Source organism: Pollicipes pollicipes, unplaced genomic scaffold (genome assembly GCF_011947565.3).
Source record: "Pollicipes pollicipes isolate AB1234 unplaced genomic scaffold, Ppol_2.1 Scaffold_3087;HRSCAF=3621_pilon_pilon_pilon, whole genome shotgun sequence".
Taxonomy (NCBI): domain Eukaryota; kingdom Metazoa; phylum Arthropoda; class Thecostraca; order Pollicipedomorpha; family Pollicipedidae; genus Pollicipes; species Pollicipes pollicipes.
The window spans coordinates 27208157-27235210 of NW_023596225.1; the positions used below are offsets into that span (position 1 = coordinate 27208157).

A 27054-nucleotide genomic window follows, 5' to 3' on the forward strand; every position below is an offset into this window, starting at 1 on the left:
GATGCCAATTAAAAATGTTAACAGCCCCGAAACATCAAACAACAATCAATGGACCAACGGGACCACAGCCTAACAAGCACGGTCTAACTGGTGATGACGCCCAGAAGCAATCTGGCTTCGTCGAACAACATAGGTCTGGCCATTGATGATGTCTTCAAACAAACCACAGACTTCGAAGCAGCGCCATTCCTGCAGGCGTCTTTGTGGGCTTTTTATTTCCCGCAAGAGTCCAATTTTTCCATTTGCGATAAATGCTACGCTTAAAGCAAATGAAGCTGTTACACGTTTGAAGCTGTTGGTGTAAGCATCACATACGACGAAATAGCTTCACTCATAACGGTTGATGCACTTTTAAATGTTTATGTACTTTTATTTGCTTTTATTTCATATGTACTTTCAAATCTTTATAAATATGCTCCTCAGTACGTCATTGCTTCATTACGTCATCGTACCTCGCACAACATTGATTGAGAGCCAACTGACGGCCGTCATATCTAGAAATCGTGCTCAAGAACGTCAGCTATAAACCGCTTGACAATTACATTTTTCTTGGCCTTGGCCACTGTATGGGTAATGGTGCGACAGAATTTGAATGACGTTATTGTGACGTCATGGATGCCTGGGTGACCTTGAAATAGTCTCCCCAAAATAGTCTGCTCATCTTCGCAGGTATGCAACTCAGAAACTAAAAGGGTTTAGGCATAAAGGACGACAGGGCTGTGAACTGCAAAGAACGATCTCCAAGATGGCTGTTTCAGTGCAAAATCCCATATAAATATGGAATGCTCCCTTCAAGCGCAGTGCAGTCGGTTGGGGCACTGACTAACTGGTGGCGGTTGCACTTGTGGGAGATGACAAAATGATTGCAGCGGAGTTGGGGTTTTGTTTTGATTAGATTGCTCCGTCGTCCAGCAGTGGTCATTTCAGAGCTATGTGATGAAGAGGGATGGTTAATGGAGAAGAAAACACTACATGCAACTGGGAGTTCTTAGCCGAGACTTAGCCCACACAGAGACCCTTATGCGGGCATGTTTTCGGCGTTCGGACGAAGCCTCCGCAGCACACAAGCCCACTCATGGCTCTGCCTAGCCCAGCCCAGTCCAAACATAAGCCCAGCCATATGACTGGCTCATGAAGCTGGCCCCGAACAGACAGGGCGTGGCAAAGGTGCAAGCTGAAGCGAGGGTGAGGTAAGAAGGGTGGCTGTCAGTAGAGTGGTACTTTTGTGGGGCGTTGCACCGAGGTCTTGTCGTTTGGAACAAGGCAGTTTTATTGCGTTTTTTGATAAGCATTTAATCATTCCGCGTTTTGTCGGTCGTCACATCATGTCACTGTTACTGTTCTTTTCAACGACTGCGTCAAAAAATCGCGCCGAAGTCCTCTTGAATGGAGCCGGACGTGAGCCGGCGTCGCGCTCCGCCGCCGCGAATAGGCCGTGACCCTGCGGGCTCCGCAGGCCGGCAGGGTCACAGTGCACCGCCAGATGCCAGGTGGCGCTGCCGTCGCGACGGCTGGCGGCTCGACGCCGTCCCGCCGGGTCAGGTGCTCCAGTAGCGGTCGGGGGCGGGTTGAGGCCGGCGGCGGGCCGCTGTGAGGTGCTGGTCACCGGCTGCCCCTGCCGCCACGCGCCGCTTGCGCGCCTGCGTCGGGCTGGTCTCACGCAGAATGCTCGGCACGCTGGTGCTCGCCGTCGCTCTGGCGGTCCTGTCGGCCGCGCCGGCGGCTGCCTGCGTGACCCAGTCAGGTGAGTGAGCTGTCTGCCGCGGCCCTGCAGCCACGGCCCGCGCACGTCAGGTCAGAGTGGTGACCCGCGGCCCCCGATAAACGATCTAGGCCTGTGTTATGTCAGTCTTCGTCGCCAAGGGTCGGGTGGGAGACGACCTAGATCTTTTACATTCTGTAAGCTATTTTATAGAATTAGGGACCAAATTTGTGTCACATTTCATTTCCAGTGACCTCTCCTGCGTGTTTGTTCGTGCGAAGGCACCCATGTACCGACTCGCACACGTATGTGCCAGATGACTTGTACCGCTTCATCATCGCCCAAGCCCGTTGGGTGCGGAAGGTCATGTGTGGTTCTGGACGGCCGTGCATGACGTTCATTTCAAGCTCAGCAAGCGTGTAAACGACTAGCTTGCCCAACACTAGACGGCTGACTTCACCACGCGAGAGACCGCGGGAGCCGACAGAGCAGTTTCACCGACTCCCGCTGACGCGGCCGGCGGTTTCCATTAACGAACAGCGCCTGATGTGCTGATATCGACCGCCCGGAAAAGAACGCGATGATGCGATCATAGGCACCCGGAACACGGTAACACCGGAGGCTCGGCCCACTACCATAAAAACGGCACCACACCCACTAGCCGATTATGTCCGTATGCCATGGACAGATCTCTGAAGATGGGTGATAACGTGTCTTGTGTCGGATATATCCGTACAGTCGCATCTCGTATGTAGACACTCATATGCGTGCTCGGACGTGCACATGTTCTTATTTCGTGTATATTCAAGACGAGGCACATATCAACAGAGATCTGTCCGCTACGACGAGACAACTACAAGACTAGATACACGTTACCTACCGTCAGCGATCCGTTCACGGTATACGAACAAGTCGGCTGCGGACGTGTATCCCGTCTCACAGCCGCCTCGTCATGTTGGGCGTGGCGCGCGTCGCTTCGTGGCTGCCTTGAAGGCGCCAGCGCGCGTAAACCCAGCTTTGGTCGGACTACAGGCAGGTACTCGATTTCGGATTAACACCGGACTGCAAAAACACGGTATAGCGTGGGCTGCATGCACTTATTTTTAGCTGCCTCGACGAGCAGTCATCGCACCAGCTGAGCTGTACTCCCCCGGCACGTTCAACCACAAGGGTGTGATTTCCAGCCGGCCCTGCCGTGGCGGCGTGTATTTAGAGCCTTTGGCAGCCGTTTGACCACGGCATCACCATGGCGACCGGCCAGACTGCGTCTCCCATGGCGCGAAATCACGGCCGTTGGCGCGAAATCACGGCCGTTAGATCCCGCCGCTCCAAGAGGGCGGCGACTGTCTGGTACGCCGGCGGCGCTGCCTGCCTCGGCCACGGCTCGGTAGGCGCCACTGAAGCCGTCCCGCCGGCCGGTTCCGCCGCTGGCCGACCTATGGCGCCCGGAAACGCTTCCTGGTGCCCGCCGCCCCGTTGGCAGCGTGACCTACAGCCCTGTCAGGTTCGTCGTACCCTTGGATGCGCTTCACTCGAAGCGCCCCTTGGATGCATTGGCGGGTCGTTTTTGAAGCGTTGGCTATTCCGGTACCCCTGACCTCGCCGCCAACGCAGCGAAACTGTCGCCGGCCAAATCGCTTCGAATCAGCCGCACATGCTGGTGCGAATGGGGCTGCGACGGCGGCAAACATTGGCTGGGAAGGTCGGAGACGGTGTAACCTTGGCTGTCGTGGTGAGACGGCCCTACGCCTCGCGCCGTGCTGCTCGACCGATGCCACAACCATCGGGTGGATCCATTACGGACGTCGTGGCCAGTTGTGGTGTCATTTTCCACGCTGACAGCGACGGGGACACAGGAGCACAGCCGCCAGTGGACGCCGAACTCATGTCTCAGCATGGCTCAGCATCCGAACGGGTCAGGTGAATCAATCTTCCCGATTTGCATAATGTCCGAGTCCCACAGATCCCAGAAACCCAGAGAAACGCTGCTCTCCCGCAGTCTGAACACAGTCACCGGCTACGCATCGGATGGAAGTAGTCAGAACTCTGCCTTCGATCCTTGATCAGTTCAAGCAGTAGCTTGTGTCAGGTACATTGCGGCGGACGATGAGCGGTCTGGGACCTGCCTCATTCATTGCATGTCTCCCGATTCGACACGTCATTACGTTCTGCCATTTCGTTTGGCTGTGTCCAATGGTTTAGCCGTTATCAATACCGGGCACCGGTTTGCAAGATCCGCAGCAGCAATCTGTATGGATGGAAATGTCATGTCGCAGTTAAAATGGTTTCTTAGTTACGTTTCGAGTGATGAAAAGCGCTGTCACAAAAAGGCGGAGATCATCCCAGCGTAGCGAAAACGAGCTCAGCTCACAAAAATACGAGCCACTCTCCCAGCCCCGCCGACGGTGTCTGCATCTACAACAGGCCGCCCGGCAACCGGCGACGTGCGGGGTAAGCCGTCGGGTCGTGCGCTTCGGAGAACCGCCACCGCCGCCGGCGCGTGCCGCCCAAGCCGCGCCGGGCCGAGCGTATGCGGCGGCAGGCCGCCCGTGGCTCCGAGCAGACCGCGCGGCGCCGGCCGCCGGCCGCCGCGCCGGCGCCCGCCGCGAGCGGAGCGACGGTCCTCGTGCGCAGGCGGGGCAGCGCCAGACCCGGCACGGAAGCTGGCACTGCGGGCCGAGGGCAGGGGGAGCCGCGTCTACCGTTCTACCCGTGGGGGTAGAGTGGTAGACGCGGCTCTGGACGGAGGAAAGATGTGGCGATCGACGGCCTGACCTGGGAGTGGCTGAGCGCCGTGGAGGTATACGCGAGCGATGCCGAAAGGTCGCCTTGGAGTGGTCGTGCCAGGGTCGCTCCTGGTTAGGACTGACCAGCTGGGGCTCGGAAGGAATCGGAGGAGGTGCGGTGGTACCAATACTTCCGGATCCGTTGAGTGCAGGCTGCAACGGCTCGTCATTAAAAGGAGGGCTCTCACTGGGCTTGACTTCTTAAGCAGCCACGATGTTCCCGTCACGCTCGAAATTTTGCGGACGCACCCGAGTATTGCGACATGGAAAACTGTGCTGTTTCATGCTATTGATAAGGCCATAACATTGTCGGTGGTGTTAAGGCTCGTGCCCGTTTTATGGAAAGCTTACTGTTATAATGAAATGTCTAAATATCAAAATTCACTAGCTGAGGTTGATCCAAAACATTATCAGGGCAGGGACCGTCTAGGCTCCCGCAGTCTACATTAGGATGAGGCCGGTACGGTTTGATGACCTGTGCCCCAAGCTGTGTATCCATATCGGGATTTAGTTGAGAGTCTGTAATACTTATTTTGTTTTTATTTATTTGCATATTTTATCTAATTGTAATTTTAGAGAGAAAACTTAAGTAGGTGATGAAAACAAGAACCAATTAGGTTCCAACCACTATTCTGTGCCACCTTCATATACCTGGATAGCTGGAGCTCTGCCAGATGATCACTGTTCTTGAGACTCGGAATACATGTTTAAGTGACCCACATTTTTTTCTTTCCGGGCCTTAAGTAAACGGAATAGAGGGCATGACCACCGAAGCCCTATCTCTAGATCTGTCAAGGTTAGCAGACAACACTTTGACAGACATTGCTGAATTTGCTATAACTTGCATTATTTGCCGCGGCAATGTTAACGCATCTTATGAACCATACGCAATATATTTCTATATGAGGAGCGTGGAAGTAACCCGCGTCCATGTTTGCTGTCTTCGAGATTTTCACGATACTTGCCTGTAGAATCCAGGTAGCCACATTACTGGTTGCAGCGTCTTATTTTTATCTGTTTTTACTGCTATGAAACCGAAAAAGATAGAATTTGCAATATCGTGCCTAGGACCATCGCTATGATGTGCAGCTACCGGCATGCACCAGCTGTTCGATCCTCCAGTCATCAAACGCGTCATTATTTTGTCGATCTGTTTGTGACAGGGCACGCCACAAATAGGCTGACATTTGCCTGCCAGGCCTGTAGGCTGCAGCAGCACCAGCACGCGGCGCCGCCGGGTTCATGTGCACTGCCACTGTTTAGAAACCAGCTGCAAACGGTGATACCGTCACTTATCGGGTCGGAAGCTTCAAGGTCTGATGATATCAGCGTACTATACTTAAACACCATGCGATTGACCCGACGATAATCCTTCTCTGGCCTTCATCAGCTCCGACGTTAAGGCACCCATGACTTTATGCTGCTATCTGGCGTTAATCGCACCAGTGTTCGCCCCAAGTGAAATTTCGTTGATAAATCAACCCGCGAGCCATGACAAGCGCAAAATGGTTAAGCAAAACATCAAAACCGCTCCAGCTTGAAAATCCCATGACTCAAAGTGAGAATGTTGACCGGATATTGCGGTGGGATGAGGCGGGAGGTCGGAGGTGACAGTCTCAGAAGTACAGGACACAGCACCCCTGGCGCTGACCGCTGGCTGCCAGGTTCACTGGACCCCCTCTGCGTCCGGACCGCTCACTGTCGGCCGGCCAGCCAGGCAGCTGGAGCGCCACACCGGCCGGCCAGGCAACTGGAGCGCCACACCGGCCGGCCTGGCAGCTGGAGCGCTGCAGCTGGAGCGCCACACCCGCCGGCCAGGCAGCTGGGGCGCCACACCAGCCGGCCAGGCAGCTGGAGCGCCACACCGGCAGGCCAGCCAGCTGGAGCGCCACACCGGTCGGCCGGGCAGCTGGAGCGCTGCAGCTGAAGCGCCACACCGGCCGGCCAGACAGCTGGTGCGCCACACCAGCTCGCCAGGCAGCTGGGGCGCCACACCAGCCGGCCAGGCAGCTGGAGCGCCACACCGGCCGGCCGGGCACCTGGAGCGCTACACTAGCTGGCCAGGCAACAGGAGTGCCACACCGGCCGGCCAGGCAGCTGGAGCGCTGCAGCTGGAGCGCCACACCCGCCGGCCAGGCAGCTGGGGCGCCACACCAGCCGGACAGGCAGCTGGGGCGCCACACCAGCCGGCCAGGCAGCTGGAGCGCCACACCGGCAGGCCAGCTAGCTGGAGCGCCACACCGGTCGGCCGGGCAGCTGGAACGGTGCAGCTGAAGCGCCACACCGGCCGGCCAGACAGCTGGTGCGCCACACCAGCTCGCCAGGCAGCTGGAGCGCCACACCGGCCGGCCGAGCAGCTGGAGCGCTGCAGCTGGAGCGCCACACCGACCGGGTTCGTCTCATATCTCCCCGCGCCGCGCAGACAGCTCAAGCCGCGGCGTATCTCTGGCTGACGGCGCTCTTATTTGGCGTTGCGGCCCGGCACGAGTGTGCCCCGTCACCGCCGTCCCAACGAGTGGCTTGCGGACGGAAGCCGCCTGGCAGGGGGAGGGAGGGAGGGGGGGGGGGGGCTGGGCGGGGCCCGCGCGGGCCCCAGCCCACGGCGACAGGCCGGCCGGCCGCACACCGGTCTAGGCTGGCCCTCTGTGACAACGACCTGCGGACACACCGGTCATCCTGGCGCGATGACGGGTGCTGTGCAGACAGCCGGCCGCCGTCCGCGATGTAGCAGGGTGGTCTGCAGTCAGCAGGGCCCCTCACGTAGCACCTCGTCACGGAAGTGCCGCCAGTTGAGAGCATGATTCGTCCGACCATCGCTGGAAGTTGGGGTGGGGGGTGGGGTGGGGGGGGGGGGGGGGGGACGGCCTCAGGCGAGGCTTCATCCGGACCGGCTCTCAATACTAAACGAATCATCCTTGAAGTGCCCGGCGACAGCCTCAGCGATGACATCAACGTCTGAGAGTCTGGCGAACTGCGCTCCGGGAGCCCTGGCGAGATAGGTCAGCAGGGCGCCAGCGGCGGGGAGCCCCCTCTCCATGATTGCAGGTTTTGCTCCTCTTCCATGCCAGGCGTCTTTTTTCTCACACATCCGTCTCAGGGCGTCTTCCCTCCTTCAGTCTCTCTTTTTCTCTCCGATTCAATCTTCTTTTCTTCTGGAGTGTGTTGCTCCGGAAGCTGCTCCTCCTTGACCCCACGCCGGTCAACAGGCATTCCTGCACTGACTTGCGACACAGCCACTTCATGCCCTCCCACCAGTTGATTGTTGTGATTCGGTGTTAGCGGCCCATCAGCAGCGAGAGGATCTACTGTGTGTGCATCTGCAAAGACTGCAGGCCGTTTCCAATGACGCTATGTTAGCCCCGTCGCACGACTCGTCGGCTGCTCAGACACGTTGGGTTGCAATAACTCACAGAGGGCAGTAAACAATTATGAGTCAATTAGTCCGCTGCAAAGCGCGAGGTGGAATGTTATCGTGGCTCAGACCTCTCCACCTCCCCGACGTCAAGACTCAGTTGGCAACAGCACGGCTTCTTCCGTGAATTCGTCCACCGCGTCGTCTGCAGGTTCTCGAAAACCCATTTTCACGGCTTCAGCTGGCGTTTGACGCATTACGACAGCAACGAATCATCACCACACCGCCATACGACGTCGGTGCAAGGGGAGGCGGACTCTCCGGGAGGCCCATTCTCCCTGCGCACCACCACCCCTCCACTCTTAGCGATGACGGGCCCAGTTATCGATGAAAGACGTGAAACGTGAAACATGAGCGGTGCCGCTCATACATACATACATACATACATACACACACACACACACACACACACACACACACACACACACACACACACACACATATATATATATATATATATATATATATATATATATATATATATATATATATATATATATATATATATATATATATACATATATGATATAATTTGAATATATCCCTACTTCCTTGTATATTTGTATATATACAAATCTATACAAAGCTATCAGCATATAGCCATTTTCACCCGAATAGGAAAGCCCTAATTAAACATTGCTCAACGCTGTCCACCAGAATAACAAGGTGTCCAGAATGTTCCAACCAGCGGCCCAGAATGCAGCGATCTATGCAAACAATACTTTGTAAAGAAGCTTAGTTCAGAACTTATCGGGCCTCAGATCATCAGGATGCCCAGGAAAAGCCAACGAAGATATTATGACGGTTTTGAGCTGTTGCTTCATGGGCCGTTCCGTGAGGACTCCTATTGGGCGCCTGCACGAGGGCAATGTCTGTCGAGGTCCCCTTGAGGTCGGGCCCCTCCTCGCCAAAGTCCCACGTTCGCGCCTCGTCGCCACCCACCGCGTCACATCTGCCCGCCCCACCCCGGCAGTGCTCCGTCCAGCCCGTACGCGGCGGGTCGACGAGCGCGCTTGACGTCACGATCAGTGTCGGATGACACCGTCAGTCTCTCAGATGGCGACGGCGGCCGCTCTGAAGGCGCCGTCGGCTGCCGACCGGGCTGGACCCACCCGGTGAGATCATCCCCGCAGTCAGCTCGCCGCCGCCGGCATCGCCGCCGAGGTGACCGCCGGTGGGGAGGTCCCACGGTCTCTGGCGGCAACACCCGGGGGTGACCGCCGATGGGGAGGTCCCGCGGTCTACGGCGGCACCGCCCGGGGGTGACCGCCGATGGGAGGTCCCGCGGTCTACGGCGACACCGCCCGGAGGTGACCGCCGATGGGGAGGTCCCGCAGTCTCCGGCGGCACCACCCGGAGTTGACCGCCGATGGGGAGATCTTGCGGTTTTCCACCAACGAGCACAGCGCCGCGGTCGGCGGCACTTCCCGGCTCTGCTGCCAGCTCATGCAGTGCCGTCAGGGATGCCGGCGCGTCCGTGCTCGGTGCGTGACGTGCGATTGTTGCTGCGGCTGGGCTGCGGAGGCGGGCGCCCGCTGCACCGGAAGTCAGGGCCGACCCCTCCCCGCTGCACGGCCACTCCTCGGCGCGCCGCTGGAGGTCAGGCGGGCCGGCCGACGGAAGACGGCGGCGCCGGCGCCCCGGGCACGTCTCAACCGGCCGACGTAGCTGGCGGGCCCTGGACTCGACCGTCACGTACCGCGTTAGTACCGGCGGCGGCCGCTGCCGGCGGGCGGCGCCACCGCAGCCGGCCAGCCCGCAGCACTTCTCGCAGGCAGAGTAACGAGTCATGAAAAGCACGAAAACCAAGGTGGGGTGGGGGAGGAGGATGATGGCAGCAGGCAGCGGCTCATCCAAATTTGGTGAGACGGCTCATTATGGTGTTGTGCTGCTGCTGTTTGCGGCAAACTGTTGAAGCTGATAAAGCGTTGGATATTAGTAGAGTGACGCATGGGAGTTTATTTTACGACCTGAGCTCCGGGAAGGTTCTCCAAAATAAGCCCTCAGCGCGGTGGCCACGATTAACTTTGCATAGCTGTAGGCAATTTAAAACTTATCGTTTTGTATACAAAATTCGACGTGTTTTGCAACCTGGCTGACCTATGTCAGGTTAGCTTGGCAAGTTGGCTATGACATTCACACCGTAGCTGTCAGCGAAGACGATTCCTATTGAATCGTTCAATTTGATACGGCATTGGGGGTGATAGCCGAATTCTAAGGCAATCAGACAACGGTATTTAGGATTGAGACCGATCCCATTGACCTTGGTTCAGGTATGAAGGTCACATCGAGGTCACAGCTATGTCGCTCTTTTACTGCATATTTTGCCTGACATGCTAGTTTTTGCGGCTTATTTTGAATCTCTTGATCACAGGGACGTCAAGAGACATCTTACTCGAACTTCATGAAGGTCAGCGGAGGTCACTGGCCGGCGATGATCCCAATTACCCTGTTGTTTCTAGGAGCATGCCACCTGGTGCAGTCCTTGACACTTATCCGAACTGAAATATTTAAAAAAATGTGACGGTTTTTGGCCATCTTGACCTTACCTTCTGAAGCTCAAATAAGGTCGCTGGCCTGAATTGGGCACCAGTGACGTTTTGCTTAGAAAAGTTGCCTACCTTAAAGATGGTGCTTGAGGTGATCTGAAGGCACTTAGAACACCAAGTTGGAGTTTGACGTAGTTTGACTTTATTTGACCTGAAGGTCACGACGTAGGGACCTTAAAATTGCTACAAGGATGTTTCTTCACACTCCTGCCTGCCCTGTGAATGTGATAACTCTAGCTCTCTCAGCTTTTTAGATCTTAAGGAGGAATTTACCTCCCACCAGAGCGCGTTACATTCGACCGGCCATCAGGGCGCGTGCTAGTTGTCAATGATTACTTGACATGCGTAGCAGTGCATGTGAAATTTCAAAAAAATTCGCATGCCTACCTGGTGCTTCCCCTTTCATACGTTCCTCGTTAAAGCGGCGTTTTAATTCACACAGGTACGGGTAAGACATAGCGCAACAATGTAATATTTCCGTTGTTCGTGAACTGTTCGGGCTACAAAACCCTATTGGGATCAAAATTTTCTGCTGGTGCTTGGAAACATATATAATAAATTTTTGTACACCAATCCATTTAAAAACTACGCCACATCCTTCAGCTTTTGCGAGTTGTTCATAACGGCGAATTGCAACGAATCGCACGAAAGCGGTGCTAAATCTGTGGACGCCATCACGCTGATTTGATGATGATGGATTCAAACTATTGACCTCACATGACCTGTAAGAAAAAAGTTTAGGGTGCTTTGGAACTGACGAGACTTGAATACCTGCCCTCCACTTAGCTCCCGGAGTTAAGCATCGCTTAGAACCACGCTGGGTACATAGACTGGAGTAAGAGGGAATACGGCCCAGTCACCCTCGGCACTTCAACGTCAACGCTATGGCGATGCATGAACAAAGTCTAAGTGGGAGTGAGGTGTGACCAACCCGCTTTCTGACACATTGCTACGAGCCATGGACGATACGTAACGAGGCGCTCATCACCCTCTTCTCCCGTTAGTTCCAAGCAGAGACCCTTCCTTCCCACAATGTTTCATCCTTTGATCAAACGTGGTGCTATTCCAAAGCAAACCCTCGCGTTTAACATTCGGCCTACGCGTCGCCGTTTCTTAGAAAAGTAAGCCCGCAGTTCGTCTTCAGTCCACATCACCTCGACAGCACGGATCGGTCATGCTCATAGCCACGCCCGCCGCGACGCGCCACAGACGGCAGATGGCTCGAGCCAAAGCCCCCCCCCCCCCGGGATCCAGCGTGCCTGCGTCTGGCGCGCGGGGTCGTGCGCCGGAGGGGAGGGAGGGGGGGGGGGGGGTCTGCCGGCCCGATCCTCTGCATGCAGTGCACGCGACGTGCCGATCATTCCTGCCCGCCGCGAGTAAAGAATGCCGCCGGATCGGCCGGGCCCGTCTGATGGGACTGCCGGAGCAGCCGCCGGGCGTCGGCCCACCCGCGCGCGAGATTCCAGTGCACTCCGGGGCAGGCGATGGCCTCGGTGGGCCGAGACCGCCGCGCCGGGCGGCCAGGCCGCCGACGAGCTATCGGGCTTGATTAGAGGCTTTGACGGGCATGCGGCGTCCGTGATGGCGTGCCACGGCGCGTGATCGGCGATAGGCTGGTGCCTCCGGGCTGTCTGGGGCCTGCGAAATCGCCGGAAGTGGGTGGAAAACTATGGGCCAATGGAGAGCGCCACCCAAGCTAAGTCGCATGAGAATCGATTTGATCACATGCAAACTGCACATGCACTGCAAATGGCCTATGTGCCCTTGCTCTTGCTGCATGAAAACTTCACTACCGGGTGGTGCCTGCTGCTTGTAATACAAGAAGTGTTTGAGTATGTTATGAGGCATCAGTTCTTGATGGGTCACTGAAACACGGTTGGTGGCAAGGCGGTTAAAATCACTTCTTTTGCACCATATAGACTAGATGTGTGGAGCTCTCATGTACTTCATATGCCACATGTATCATGTGCATTTCCAGTTTAAATGAATCATATCATGAATCATGAATCATGAATCTTTTTGGAGCATCCTTAGCGGAGCAGAAAACTCACGGAAAGGCATTTTGTGAGTCTTGCGGTGTACTGCTCGTTGGTAAAGGGCCAGCTTATTAGTTGCCAAAAGCTCATTTAAGTGAGTTACATGTCTTAGCAGAGGTGTGGCAGATACTGAAATGTGATGCGCCTGCTACAACTCTGCAGCCAGCTGCAACATTTAACAATGAAACAGCTCATTCAAGTTTTGTCTGGTTAAGATTCATTTAAAGAACTTGTGTACTTTCGCACGAATTAGCCTGCAAGATGGCTGTAATGTAACATGAAAGGAATGCAGCAGCTCAAAACATTTTGTTGAGGAAGTATAACCGTGGTCAAATAAATGAAACGGTCAAACCCATACAGAGACAACAGGCTGAGTTTCGAAAAACATTCAGAGGGCTCTTTGAAAATAATTATATGAAAGATCCATGATGACAGAAGATCCCTCGGTCAAAATCTTGAAATAGAACTTCGCTCCCGAAACAAATTTTACAAAATTTTAAAGCGAATGCTACATCTCAGAGGATCTACGATTAGGGACTGAGGAGTCTAATCCCTGGATCCATGTGTGGGATCGGAGCACATGTCCGACCTTGCACACCGAACACACTCCATCTGATGGCGCAGTGGTCGCAGCCCAGGCCCTGCCGTCGGCGCGCTCCATCTGATGGCGCAGTGGTCGCAGCCCAGGCCCTGCAGTCGGCACACTCCATCTGATGGCACTGTGATCGCAGCCCAGGTCCTGCCGTCGGTGTCTGCCATTGTCAGCTGCCGCTGTCGGTGGGCCTGTTGTCCGTATGAGGCAGGGCAGAATGGATGGACACCGTCACATGAACAGTTGAGCAGCGACGGCGGATGAAGGGCCCATCACAACCACTCCAAAAGAGATCTGTCTCACTCTGAAAGTAATGGGTTTGTTTACATTTGGCGCTGGACAAATCACGCCTTTGTCTCTGCACATGGAGATTGGTGTGTTGGCTTTTGTCAGCGCTGTAAGGCGGCCATAAATCTGCCCTGATCGATGATCCGTAACGGGTAACCCGGTCTGACTGACTGGCTGCCAGCGCCGGCGAGGAATACGGCGTGGCGGGGGTGCCGGCGGCCACGTCAGCTCCCTTCAAAGTTTCCGTGAACCACTTTTAACATTTCTCCTTTGAAATATGCTGACTGGGGAGGCTTGGCCTCCCCGAGTTTTCCCAGGACTCCCCGCCCCCGTCTGCCAGAGTCTTGAGGGTGCGGAGTGCTTCTCGGGCGGTGACCAGCACTGTCTCGAATTTGTTATCCCCCGTTCTTACGTCAGATGTGAAAGCCTGCAGACAGCTCAGGCAGACTACTGTTTGGAATGTCCTTGGTCTCACAGAAAGCTGTCTAAAATTGGCGGTTTAATAACACATTACATTTCTCTGCATTTTACCAAGATCTTGCTGAATAGTTGCTGCATGAGCAAAACGCAACCGAATTCTTAAAAGGCCCGCTCACGATAGTCATTGGCCAAAATCGGCAGCAAAATGATAACCAACTGTCATAGTCACAGCGGGCCAGCGGACGAAACCATCTGCCACAGCAACGCATGGCCCCAGTCACAGCGGAAAGTGGCCAACTGCCACAGTCACAGCGGACAGTATCCAACCGAACAGTACCCAACCGCCACAGCCACAGCGGACAGTGACCAACCGCGATAGTCACAGCGGACAGTAACCAACTGCCACAGTCACAGCGGGCAGCCGTGATGCCCCGGCCAGCAGTCAGGGCAGTGTCGCCGTCGAACTCGTACGCGAAGCACGCTTGCAGACACGACGGGCTCAGGAGTCTCGTAAGTATGCATCGGCACGCCACTTGGCTGCAACGGTGGCCGCCGCTGCTTCTCGAAGAGGATTCGGGAGCTGATGAGGTCACGGATTTAAGCCATACCGATGCCATGAATGTGGCACGCCTCTCCGAGCTCCGAGAACGCGATCCACGCGCAAGAAGAAAGCTGATCTGGGAAAGAATGCCTAGACAATTTGGCTGTCGACGAGAACGGACAAATTAGTCGCAATTCGAGCCTGTTGACCCAAGTATGATTCCCGGTGAGCGGGGTGATGATCCATGGCGCGCGAGATGGTAATCCGCAGGCAACCAGGTCACGATCCGCACGCGGCAAGGTCACGTTCCCATGCGGGCCCTTTGTTCGAGGCCTGCATTTGTCTGCTCTGCCACGTTCGCAGACACTGCAGCTGGAGGCCAATGTATCGTGCCCGAAGGCGATAGTTAAATCCCCTTCGCGACTGATTGATTGACTGTTGTAATGGTAGTCTGAACACTGGGCCATGCACTGGAGAGTAATGAAGCCCACCACCGTTACTTCCATAATTTCGTAACCTCCAGCTATGTTTAGCTGAGGGAGGCAACTCCATGGAAATAATTAATAAAAAAACCTACACACCGTGACGGTGACGCGTGTCTCTGTCGAAGGCTTGACGTCAGTGAGTCGATCCCGAGTCCACCACTGTGACCTCATTCTTATGACTTCCACAACATGTCCGAAGTTCTTGTGACTCCTGGCCGCCGTTGTGACCCTGCCACCATCGTCCTGACCTTCCACGTCTGCGCTGGTGTCTGACCTTGTCCCGCCGCGCGGATTATCACCACAACATCCAGTGCGTGTCTGGAGTCGACGTCACGCCCAGCCCATCGCCATGAACTTGACTCGATGACCCGTAGCTCATGTCTGGGTCGATGTGGGCCCCCGGGCCGGCCGCGAGGCGCCGTTTGTTTTGGTAGCGCTGCCGCTCGCGCGCGCGGGCGGCAGCCGTCCGTTGATAGCGCCGACCGTATACGCAGACGTGTCGACAGGGTCACTGCCGATCCAGCGGCCGGCTGGCAAACAGAGCGCCGCCGACGCCTCCAAACAACGTGTCGGCTCGCCGCGATCAAAGACCGCGATTACAGCGCGGCCGCCCCCTGGGGTCTCCTGACCCACACGTGGCGCCCGTCGCTCGCCCCCAGGGCGCGTGGCGGAGGGGCTGGGGGCGGGGGAGGGACGTCTGGCGGCGCAGGGCGGAAACGGCCATCAAAGACGACGGGTTGAAAAAGGCTGGGACTGGCCAGACAACGTGTCTGGCCGTGCTTTGCCTGCACAACACCAGCTAGTGTTCGATGCGGTAGATGCCTGTCGACACTAGTGATTTTCGTGTTTAGAAGATCTTGCTTTGGTTTTGATTACTGCACCAATGTCATGAATGTTCAGAGGCGAGGAATAGGATAGTCCAACAGGCTAATAACAGGAAAGTTATATAGGGAAGAATTATAATCTTATATAACACAAAATGGATGAGCAACAGCATGATGTAAGTAGGGACTCCCTTATTTTCCTCTACTTATGAGGACGAATTCTTGAGAGTCTGAAGCCGATTGCAGAGCGAGACAGCGGTGCAATTTCTAACGGCCATATTGTAGTAACTTTGCCTTAATGACCACAGTGCAATAATGGTGCGGCCGAAAGCACAATGTGTCCTTAAACAGACCTCGAGTGTCGAAATAACATCACCGTACTTCATCAGCTTCCTGCCGATGCTCGCCTTACCTGCTGGGTGTGGTAGGCCGAGCCCAGCTACCGGTCCTGCCCCACCCCGTGCCCATTTTACGCTCATTGAAGCCGGCGGCCGTAGGTTCGTCGCGGTTTTGCGAGCGAGGAAAAACTCTCTTGGCAAACGCTCGGGTCTCTGGCGCGCCGGAGCCTCGCTTCTGGAAACCGACCCGCCGGGCGGCTCCGCCGATGGACTTAGATGGTCACGGCCCAGGCCCGAAGGCTTTGCTGCGAGATCACGTGATATGATGGTCGGTTCGTGACTAATCAAAGCGGGCATTTAATTTGCTTTTCGTGTCTTCACGGACTCCAAGTGCATTGTTTTATGAGGCGCGTCATCGTCACTGCCATGTATGGCTCGGTTGGAGTGATGGTCAGTGTTAACTTGGCCAGTGCCACTGTATTCGTTAAATCCGTTTCGATCTCGACCAGTTTCTTCAGAAAAGACGTAATGTGCAGCCGACTGCACCGTAGATTATGAATGGGACGAAAATGCTGTCCTGAGAAAGGAAACAGTGCGCCTCATAAATCGAGGCATTCCGGACTCCTCATTGGAATGCAGTATCTTAGATCGGAATGCACCGCGTTTCAACGTTGCCTGATATTTTTTGCTTATTTTATAGGCATCTGAGTTTTTGGTTGTGATTTCTAAGACATAAATTCATACCGTATTTTGTGGGCCAAACCGTTTGAGTTTGCTTTAAACCGTTAATCATATGCTAACGGGCAGCGTGGTGTTGAGTATTGTTATGACAAGTAATGTGTAATGGCATATAATTATGTCCATTATAGTGTTGAAAAACGGTCGAAAATATGAAACGACAATGCCAGACATCTCTTTTTCAGTCTGATATCAGTCAGGCCATCATCTCCTTCAACATGACAGCAACGACTTTAACCACCACTATTTCGGCAACCGCATGGCAGCAGACCACCACGCATCAGAAAGATCCTCAATGTGATGCTCCAGGGAGGGCGTAGCAGACCATCCGCAGCAGAGAGATCCTCAATGTGATGCTCCAGGGAGGGCGTAGCAGACCATCCGCAGCAGAGAGACTCTCGGTATAATGCCCCAGAGGGGGAGTGAGATAGCGAGCCACCCTACAGCAGTGAGACGCTCAGTATAACGCTCCACAGGGGGAGGGAGGCAGCAGATTATCCGGCCTGGCACTCGAGCTCCCGGCTTGGGACGCTGCAGACCTGCGGCATGGAATGGTCCCTGGCGGCTCCCCCCCGTGCTCCGGCCGAGACGGGAGCGCCGCAAGGTCAGATGTGAGTGCTCCGCTGCACCCTATACACGGCTGGCGTAGCTGACAGCCATGCGGACCGTCCATACATTCGGGATATACACGGCTGGCGCAGCTGACAGCCATGCGGACCGTCCATACATTCGGGATATACACGGCTGGCGTAGCTGACAGCCATGCGGACCGTCCATACATTCGGGATATACACGGCTGGCGTAGCTGACAGCCATCCGGACCGTCCATACATTCGGGATATACACGGCTGGCGTAGCTGACGGCCATGGGGACTGTCCGTACATCCGGGATGTACACGGCTGGCGTAGCTGACGGCCATGCGGACCGTTTTTATAACTGCGGACGGCTATAACATTCGGCTTCATATATAGTGGTACAATTTTGGAGGGTGCTTCTTTATTTTTTGGTTGAGTAACTTCCGAATGAACCCCTTTCAAGTGAGACAACCTGCCCCGGGGTGAATTGCGTCACACGGTGGAGGCAGTCGTGTTCATGTTGTTCCCATAAAATAAGTAGCTAAAGCGAGCTAAACAAGCTGGGTCCGTTATGCTATGCAGAATAAATGGGCTCGTCTTTGGCTTTTCGGAATTCACTGTGAATGCGAAATAAACACATTTTTTCCCTTTAAATTAGTCAACGTTTGTCTTACAGCTACGGCCAGTTCGATTTCAGCTGCTCATGTGTGAATCATAGACTTACATAAGTAATGTGAAGGTTGACTTAACTTAATGCCAGTAAGTCACGGCAACCATTGCATTTAATTATTGACAGTAAGTCAGTCAATAAGCTATTGTAGGCACATTGTGTCTATGATACAACATGCCCCATGCACAATTGATACATGTACCACGCGACGCCTGGGAAGTACTTTGCGCCACCCTGATATCCTTGGCTAGCGAATACCAAATACTTTGAAGTATGTGTAACGCATGCACTTCCCACCATTCAATACTGCATTCAGATCGGTGTAATTCAGCCATAAAAACCAATTTACACAGATCGCTATAGTTTTCAACCATATGTGGTTGAAAATTATTTTTGCGTACATGCAAACAAAGAGATTCGTCGCGCTCACGCCAAGACGCGCGCACGTACGCGGCCGGAAGTACATTGAACGACAGAGTGAGGTGCTGCGCTTCAGTGAAATACTCAAGGCTACCGTCCATCGCATATATTTGAGATAAATCATCCTGATACTACCTAAACATGATGCAACTCACTCGGCTCTCCCCCTGCGCTGACCACGACGTGACCAGCGGGGGAGGGGGTGGGGCACCCAGCGCAACCAGTGAGTAACTTGAGAGAGGGAGGATTGACAAATTGTCAAGAATCCGTAACGTAATTTATGGGCGGCCCCATGGGGCTGCGGGCAAGCGTGTCATGCAATGGAAATTGATGACGTTGATGAAGGCGACACTAATGTGAAAATGCCACTAAATTAAAAACTGACTTGGCCGACGCCAACAAATTTACTCCGAGATCCGAATTACTCCGCGCAGCGATAGTTTCGAGCCAAATGTTCTTTTCGTGTGTATTTTAGAAACAGCAAACATGGCCTTCCACGGAAGTCACCCATCGCCTTCCGCACTGGCGCCTGACGCAGTAAGTGACACGCATCAGCCCGGGTGATTCACACGCGGCAGATCACCCATCCGCTCGTCACCTGGCCGTCGGCGGTCGGGATGGCGGTGGTCTGCCGCGGTCCGGCGGTCCCGCTCCACCCCCGGCACCCCCCCCCCCCCGCTCCTCCCTCTCCCCCGGCGCGGCCGCCGTCTGACCGGCCCGCTCGTGCCGGCTGCGTTCGGCTGGCCAGCACGAGGCCGTGTCGACTGCAGTTGCCAGGCGGCCCGAGGCGTGAACCGGCAGCCGCCGCCACCGACGTTTGTTTGCCTTGGGCGGTTTCTGACCTCGTTTCGTTTGATAATCGTCTGTGTTGATGTGGCGAGTAAACGCACGGCGCGGTGTTCTTCCGCGAGTGAATCAGCTCGGTCTGCAGCCGCGGAGACACGATCGAGACGGTGCAGAGGCACGACACGCCGGCGGCAGACACATTGCAGCCAGATCGAGACGAGGCTGTGGGTGACGCACGTCACGCCACTTTCGCTATTGTAACGGTCCCTGAGCCACTATAGAGACAAGTCGTAAAACGACCGCACCTTGATGCGAATGATGAAGTAAGTGATAATACATTGTGATAGCTGCCACCGAAATACGCATTCTCAGACAGAATCTCATAATCTCACATAACTCATTCAGTCAGCTGACCGATACACACCGCACCCGGGACATTCAAATGACACTGGTGTCTGCTAAAGCCCCAGGCGCCGACCCTGGTCGTGCCTGATTCGCGCGGAGGTCAGCTGTCGGATACACCTGCCCTCAGGCGGTGGCGGCATCTGGCCGGACGCCATCCCCCTCCCCGTGCTGACGCGGTGGGCGCAGTCGCACGTGTCCCGGGGCGTGCCCCATTCCCTCCCTCCTTTCTGATCGGATCTCGCGTGTCGATGTTGATGATCGCTCGTGGCAGCTCAAGGGCCGCTTGCACATCTGGTTTGTAACCGGGTGCAGCATGTCCACCCGGACGTCGAGTGCTCTTCGCTGCGATGTATCATATTCCTTGTTACGTCCCATGCGCTGTCCCGTGACACATGGGCGTCCGCACCCGAAGCACAGGTTCACGCCCTGCCGATGAGTGAGCAGGAACGGACCGGTACCATGAATACTGCACGAAGTCATTCGCGCGAAAATCAGAGCACTGAAACATGATGATGGCGATGGTTAAAGCCACCCATCGCGACGTTAAGCAGAATCATGCTATGTGCAAAATTAGCTTGCTCCTGACTCGGCTTTCCTGTCGTAAAGACCGAAAATGGAGTATCAGAAAACAACTTGCTTATGTCTGCGCCATGGATGTGATCAGTTTTGGCAGGGCGTTATGTTGCTACACATATCAACCTTTTAGCGCTCATAGAGCTGAGCAGCTGCGTTCAAGAACATTATCAGCGGAACGCTAAAACTTCCTGGACAGGTGATCGCATGCAAGTGCGATGCCTGGCAAATGGTGAGTATGATGTTGATTTGACTTATGGGTCGGCAGAAGCATGCCACTGTCTATCAAAGGGGACGATTTATCGGGAGTTCAGTTGCTTAAAGCGATGAATGTCACAGCACTACGCATACATTATAAAGCTGATGAGCTCACGCTCACGTAAGCTCACGCTGTAACGTATCCAAACAGAAATCGGAGCCCTGTGCTTCAGTATTATTTTGCATGCCGTTATATGCGTGGAATTAAATAGCGACAATTCAAACTTGAGATAAACACGAACATAAGAAGACTGAAAATATGCGATGTTGTTATACGCCACGCAATTCATTTCCGGTGCCTGTGACGCGCTAAAATGGGTTGAACTTAATTCATATTATTGTGAGAGTTTTCAGCTATGTGGGTGCGATTCACGCATTCAAATGAAGGCCGGATTACGTAAGTTGTTGAATGCATTTTCGAGGAACACTATTCACACAGGTAAGGCAGTAGAAACAGCCTTATTCATCGGAGAAGAATTAGGAGACCGGAGATATAGGGGCGTTGAAATTTCGGCAATTTCGGCCTATATCGAATCGAATAGCAGAAGTGAATTCTTCGGGGCCAATGACCCGGATGGGGGGTGACCTTATCAGGGCGAATGACCCGAGTAGCTAGTGAACTTATCAGGGAAAATGGCTTGAATAGCGAGTGAACTTATCAGGGCAAATGCCCCGAATAGCGAGTGAGCTTATTAGGGCGAATGACCCGAATAACGAGCGAACTTATCAGGGAAAATGGCTTGAATAGCGAGTGAACTTATCAGGGCGGATGACTCGGATGTCGAGCCCTGTCGTTTGCTGACGGCTCAACTAACAGGGTCGGAACCATTGCAATCAAAAAGGCAGCTGCCGTATGGTCTCCTGACGCGAAAAACGTTCGCATGGATAAGCTTTTGTCATCCGCGTTTCTGTCTCTTGTCGCCTTTTCATCCACTTCTGCTAGTCATTTGGTAAAGAAATATTGCCAAAATAACAACGCATCTATATCTCCATTCTCCTGCTTTTTTTCTCTGTAGAATAAGGCTATTTCTCTTGTCTTATCTATGGGAGCTAGATTAGTTTAGCTCCAGAACGTTGTATCATGACTTATTGCTCAAGGATTTCGATCCGGTTCTGAACCGGCGCGAATTTAGCTCCGATGCTTTGCGTGACCTGGCTGTTGATGGGTTGTTGCGTCATGGTCCCCCTTTGATGCTTTTCCGCGAGCCGTTCTCAGTTCCTGGGTCCTTTTGTTCTCGAGACTGCGGTCTAGTACTGGCACAGACGCCCGCCCCCGGCGTTTGGCTGCGAAATCGCCTGGTCAGCGTCCGCAGCTTCGCCGAAAACAGAGTCCATATCAAGGGACTCAGCAGCCTCTGCATCCGTCACCGCTCCCACTGTGAGACTAGTGTGCTCGCGCGAACCCATCAACGCGGCGCCAGCTGTGCACAGTCACTGACCGGTAACCCGGCCTGTCGCCGCTTCACTGGCCGGTCAGCACGTGGCGCACGGCGGGGCACGACTGCAGCCATACGACCGGGCTGAGGCCAGGGGTCAGCTGCTCTTTAGAGATCCGTCCCACCGCTCGAAGACAACGCTTACCTGTAATGAAGACACACATGAATACGTGATGTGCCGTAACTTAGCTGTGCATCCCATCGATTCTCTATGGATAGCAGTTTGCCGTCAGGTAACTACCACACCACTAAACTATTGGCGAAATATTCACTTATCAGGGCGAACGAGCCGGATGGGGCCCATCATTTGATAACGGCTCGACTGACAGGGTTTGGAGCATTGCATTCGAATAGGCAGCTGCCGTATGGCCCCCTGACACGAGAAGCGTCCGTGTCCATCAATACGCTTTTTAATCTCCCACTTTTCTTTCTCTTGCCGCCTTTTCATATTCTACCCAACGACTTACGATTGTGTTCGTGTATGCTGGCCTTTTAGCCCTTTGGGTGCTTTCAATCGTAATGGCAGGCCGATTATCTTATTCTTTTTACACATTTTTACACACATTTTTCATCATAGTTATTGTTGATTTTTTTACCGATAGCTGATTTCGATTCTATAGCGCTGGGCTGAGACCAGTCTTCGGCCGAATGTAGCGTCTGCGTGGGCCGGCCCTTCCAGTCCCAACTGTAGCCACACATCACCCGTGGCGAACGCAGCTCGCCGCCCGGGTAGTGCCCCTCCCATACCATGCGCCACCGCCTCCGCTGTTCGGGTAGTGCCCCTCCCACTCCATGCGCCGCCGCCGCCGCCGCCCCCGCTGCTGTCGGCGCGTTAACCGGTTCGGGCTCCGTACATGGCCTCCCGCGCCCGCGAACGGCTAGCCGGAGAGGCGCCCGCCGAGCAGCCAGCCGGAGTGGCGCCCCAGCCGCGCCGCCAGTTCCCGTGGCGGCCGCCGGGCCAAACCGCTTCTCACGTCGCGCCATGACAACTGTTCGCGCGGCCAAATTTGGCGCGAACGGACCAGCCGCTGGATTAGCTGGGAACGCGGCCCGAGCATCAGCGGCTGACGGCGGCGGCGACGGCCGGCTGGCGGGAGAGGGTAGACGTGCCACGAGCGCTGAAGCGGCCACCGGGCGCGAGTCATCGCTCATAGTGGCAGGCTGGGCGCTGGCCACCCGCGCCCTCCCAGTTAAGCATAAGTGCATGGAAATTAGGGAGTGATCAAGGCGAGCGCGGTGGTGTGCTGACGTCAGAAACGGCTGCTTGAAGACCATATGTGTGAGGCTCGCAGAGAAGATACAACGGCGGCCACTCGCCTGGGCTTCACCGCCGACGCAGCTTGGCTTTCTTGGTGCCTCAAAACTCATAGGCACGCCTTGAAATAGTGTTTCTAGATGACATTTAAAACCCTCATCTATACTTCACAAAGTGCGATGGGATGGACGAAGGTCAGATTTCGTAAGACCCATTCTTTCTGCTTTTTATGTCGTGGGCGACTTTTGGGTGAAACGGGTAGGATATTAGGAGCGTTGAGACAAAAGTTCGGTACAAAGCACCATTCGCGTCTAGAGGTGATACCGCAGCGCTAGAAGTGCGGCCGCATGCACTCCCAAACCCGCAGCCGCCTATGCGCTGGCATGTACGATGCCCGAAGTCGGTGCAGTTGTCCTGGTGACGAAGATCTGCTGACCTCGGCGCTCTCTGAAATCACTCAGGTGTCTGACCGTGCTGACGTGACCGCACCGCCTGCACAAGCGACAAACACCAAATTAGTCCCACCGGTTTCAAGTTTCAGCGTATCGTTTCACTCTTGGAGTTGACACGCCCAGAGAATATGCATCTTACCGACTCACCGTGTGTCATGAGCTGTGCAATGTGCATCAGGGAACTGAGCACCACCGAGCCGGGCATTAGCAACAGCTTATCGGCTGAGCGTGACAACGTCTGCTGCTGAGCATGACAACCTCCGTAGCGGCTTATGACCGCGCCGGAAGTGAGCCCAGAGACGGGGGGGGGGGGCGTCACGTGGCACGCCGCTGCCGGCCAGGGGTGCGCCGCTATCGTCGCCATCGGTAGCGCCCCTTCCGCCGGAGACGGTCAGATAGCGCCGAATTTGGCCTCTCCGCCGGCAGACGGGCGGACCGGGCCATTAGTGCCGGTCACCTCCGTGGTCGGGCCTGTCGACACCCCTCCGAGGGGTCAGCGCCGCCGCGGGTCACGGGGGCAGACGGCGCCGGAAGCGGCCGCGTCGCACCGGAAGTTGCTCCGGTCTGCCCGCCGGTCGCTTAGCATGGCGTCAGTCAGCGCCGACCATTAGCGCTGCCGCTGCGCCGCCATGTGGTGCCGCAAACGAAGAGCAGACGTGGATCCGGCGCTCTGCCGTGCAACGTCAGGCTTCCGCTGGTCACTGCAGGTCAGCGGAAGTCCCACACGTGGCTGTCAGGTACGTAACTACTGAACACTCCCTGCTGTAGTTACGTACCGCGGTCGTAGCGGGTCCGCCGGACCCCGGGGCATCCGAGCCGGCAGTTCGTCTGCTGGTGCACGTGTGCGGTCGTGTCCGCCGGACTCCGCAGCTTCTGAGCCGGCAGTCCGTCTGTTGGTACAGGTGTGCGGGAGCCGGCAGTTCGTCTGCTGGTACACGTGTGCAGTCCTGTCGGCAGGTGTACAGTCGTGTCGCCCAGCCCGACCTCGGGGCTTCTGAGCCGGCAGTACGTCTGCTGGTGCACCCCAGGGCATCTGAGCCGGCAGTTCGTCTGCTGGTGCAGGAGTGCAGTCGTGTCGCCCAGCCCGACCTCGGGGCTTCTGAGCCGGCAGTACGTCTGCTGGTGCATCCCAGGGCATCTGAGCCGGCAGTTCGTCTGCTGGTGCAGGAGTGCAGTCGTGTCGCCCAGCCCGACCCCGGGGCTTCTGAGCCGGCAGTACGTCTGCTGGTGCATCCCAGGGCATCTGAGCCGGCAGTTCGTCTGCTGGTGCAGGAGTGCAGTCGTGTCGCCCAGCCCGACCCCGGGGCTTCTGAGCCGGCAGTACGTCTGCTGGTGCACCCCAGGGCATCTGAGCCGGCAGTTCGTCTGCTGGTGCAGGAGTGCAGTCGTGTCGCCCAGCCCGACCTCGGGGCTTCTGAGCCGGCAGTACGTCTGCTGGTGCATCCCAGGGCATCTGAGCCGGCAGTTCGTCTGCTGGTGCAGGAGTGCAGTCGTGTCGCCCAGCCCGACCCCGGGGCTTCTGAGCCGCCAGTACGTCTGCTGGTGCACCCCAGAGCATCTGAGCCGGCAGTTCGTCTGCTGGTGCAGGAGTGCAGTCGTGTCGCCCAGCCCGACCCCGGGGCTTCTGAGCCGGCAGTACGTCTGCTGGTGCACCCCAGGATATCTGAGCCGGCAGTTCGTCTGCTGGTGCAGGAGTGCAGTCGTGTCGCCCAGCCCGACCCTGGAGCTTCTGAGCCGGCAGTACGTCTGCTGGTGCACCCCGGGGCTTCCAAGCCGGAAGTTCGTCTGCTGGTGCAGGTGTGCAGTCGTGTCGCCCAGCCCGACCCCGGGGCTTCTGAGCCGGCAGTACGTCTGCTGGTGCACCCCGGGGCTTCCAAGCCGGCAGTTCGTCTGCTGGTGCAGGTGTGCAGTCGTGCCCCCGCCGGACCCCGGGGCTTCCGAGCCGGCAGTTCGTCTGCTGGTGCAGGTGTGCAGTCGCGTCGCGTCACGGCACACCTGTGCACGCTGGGATGCCAGCGTGAGTCGGCGCTACTCGTGTGCTACGGCTGGGCGGCCTGCAGCGTCATGCGGCGGCCAGCACCCGCGCCGGGGCGCGGCGCGATGCCTCGTGACACCTCCGGCTCCCATTGGCCCAGCCCGGGGACGGCGACCGTCGTTGCTGGGCGCTCTCACGTGCTCTGGCGGCCTGCTCTGCAGCTTACGGTTAACGTTAAAGCATCGGTCAGTTTTGCACCTTATTCGCACTAGGTTGTGTCGCTTGGGACCGTACGGCCTCTTGCAAGGCATTCGTCAGTGTCCAGTGCCAAATGGAGTGACGTTGAATTTGAAGCTCATTGATATTCGATGCTCATAGGCTGGTACCTCTGTTCGTGAGCGAACCAGTGCGCCTAGATGAGTACTGCCTTCGCTAGAACTGGACCAGAGCTCTCCCGCGGTCGCCTTTGTCATAACCGGTATTCTGTCTCACCACTCATCACCGGGAGTGTTAAGACTTTGAGCGGCGACAGAGGGATTACCAGGCAGTGGGTTGTGGGTTCCAGAGCAGCAGTGGTGTGCATTATTTCAGTGACAATTTATGGCTGGGGCTTGACATCCTACTTCCTGCCCATTTCCCCACTACATCGTCACGATTTCCTCGCAGCCGTGTCACGTGTCCTCTCACACCCTACCTGACCCACCATGCGCAACAATTAGCACGTCCAGAGCATGAAGAACATAAACCACCTACTGATTCCTCCTTTCTCCATCTGTGACCACCGTGTCCGACCGCTTCCGGCCTGAGCGGCAGCGGTGGCCAGCCAGGCCTGGGCACTGCCAGCCGGCCGCGTCCAACGGTCGCCAGACTCTGCAGACAGCCTTGACCCTGGCCGTGGCCGCCGCTGGCAGCCGGCCGGCCCGCCTGCGACGGTCCCCGCCACGGGCCGGCCGCACGGCGGCGGTCGATGTCTGCGGCGGCTCCAGGGGCTCCAGGCTGCTGCCGCGGCGGCTTATGCCCGTGGCGCCGGCCGGCGGGCCTGCTAGAGCCGAGGCCTGTGTTGACCCTACGCCATCCCCCTGTGCAGCTGTGGATGGTGTGCGCATGTCTGGCGCTGCGTTACGGTACCCCCAGGCCCCCCCCCCCCCGTTGCACGGTCTGGACAGCGGTCGGTATAGCCGTGGGCGCGGGGAGGTGGCTGTAAGAAGGCGCAATTATTAACCAATGCCTCCAAGTTGCCATGGTACCGTTCACCATTCGACGTTCATGGAATAAGTTGTTGCATGATAATTTGGAAGCTCGATGAAGTATAAGCCATTATCTCAAATTGTATGGTTGGAGCTTTGAAGAAGTACCGCCACGACGCTCCACTTCTGTTTTTGCATATAACTGTGGACGTCATGCCGGCATGTCTCGGAACGTTTCCATCAGGTCTCCTTCATGCTGTCGTGTCCAGTGCTCGTCCACAGTCGAGCTCTCCTTCTCAATTTCAGTTCTCGTCCACAGTCGAGCTCCTCTTCCCGATTCACATGCGAGC

The 27054-nt window shown here is 56.0% G+C and overlaps 1 protein-coding gene across 1 annotated transcript in view; it reads left to right on the top strand.

Annotated features, from left to right (window-relative positions):
* The first annotated feature begins 1665 nt into the window (after positions 1-1665).
* LOC119089981 (A disintegrin and metalloproteinase with thrombospondin motifs 20) overlaps positions 1666-27054 on the top strand; it is a 134440-nt gene continuing 109051 nt past the window's right edge. The window contains exon 1 of the mRNA XM_037212781.1: positions 1666-1744. Coding sequence (XP_037068676.1) covers positions 1666-1744 — 79 coding nt within the window. The remainder of the gene's footprint in view (positions 1745-27054) is intronic.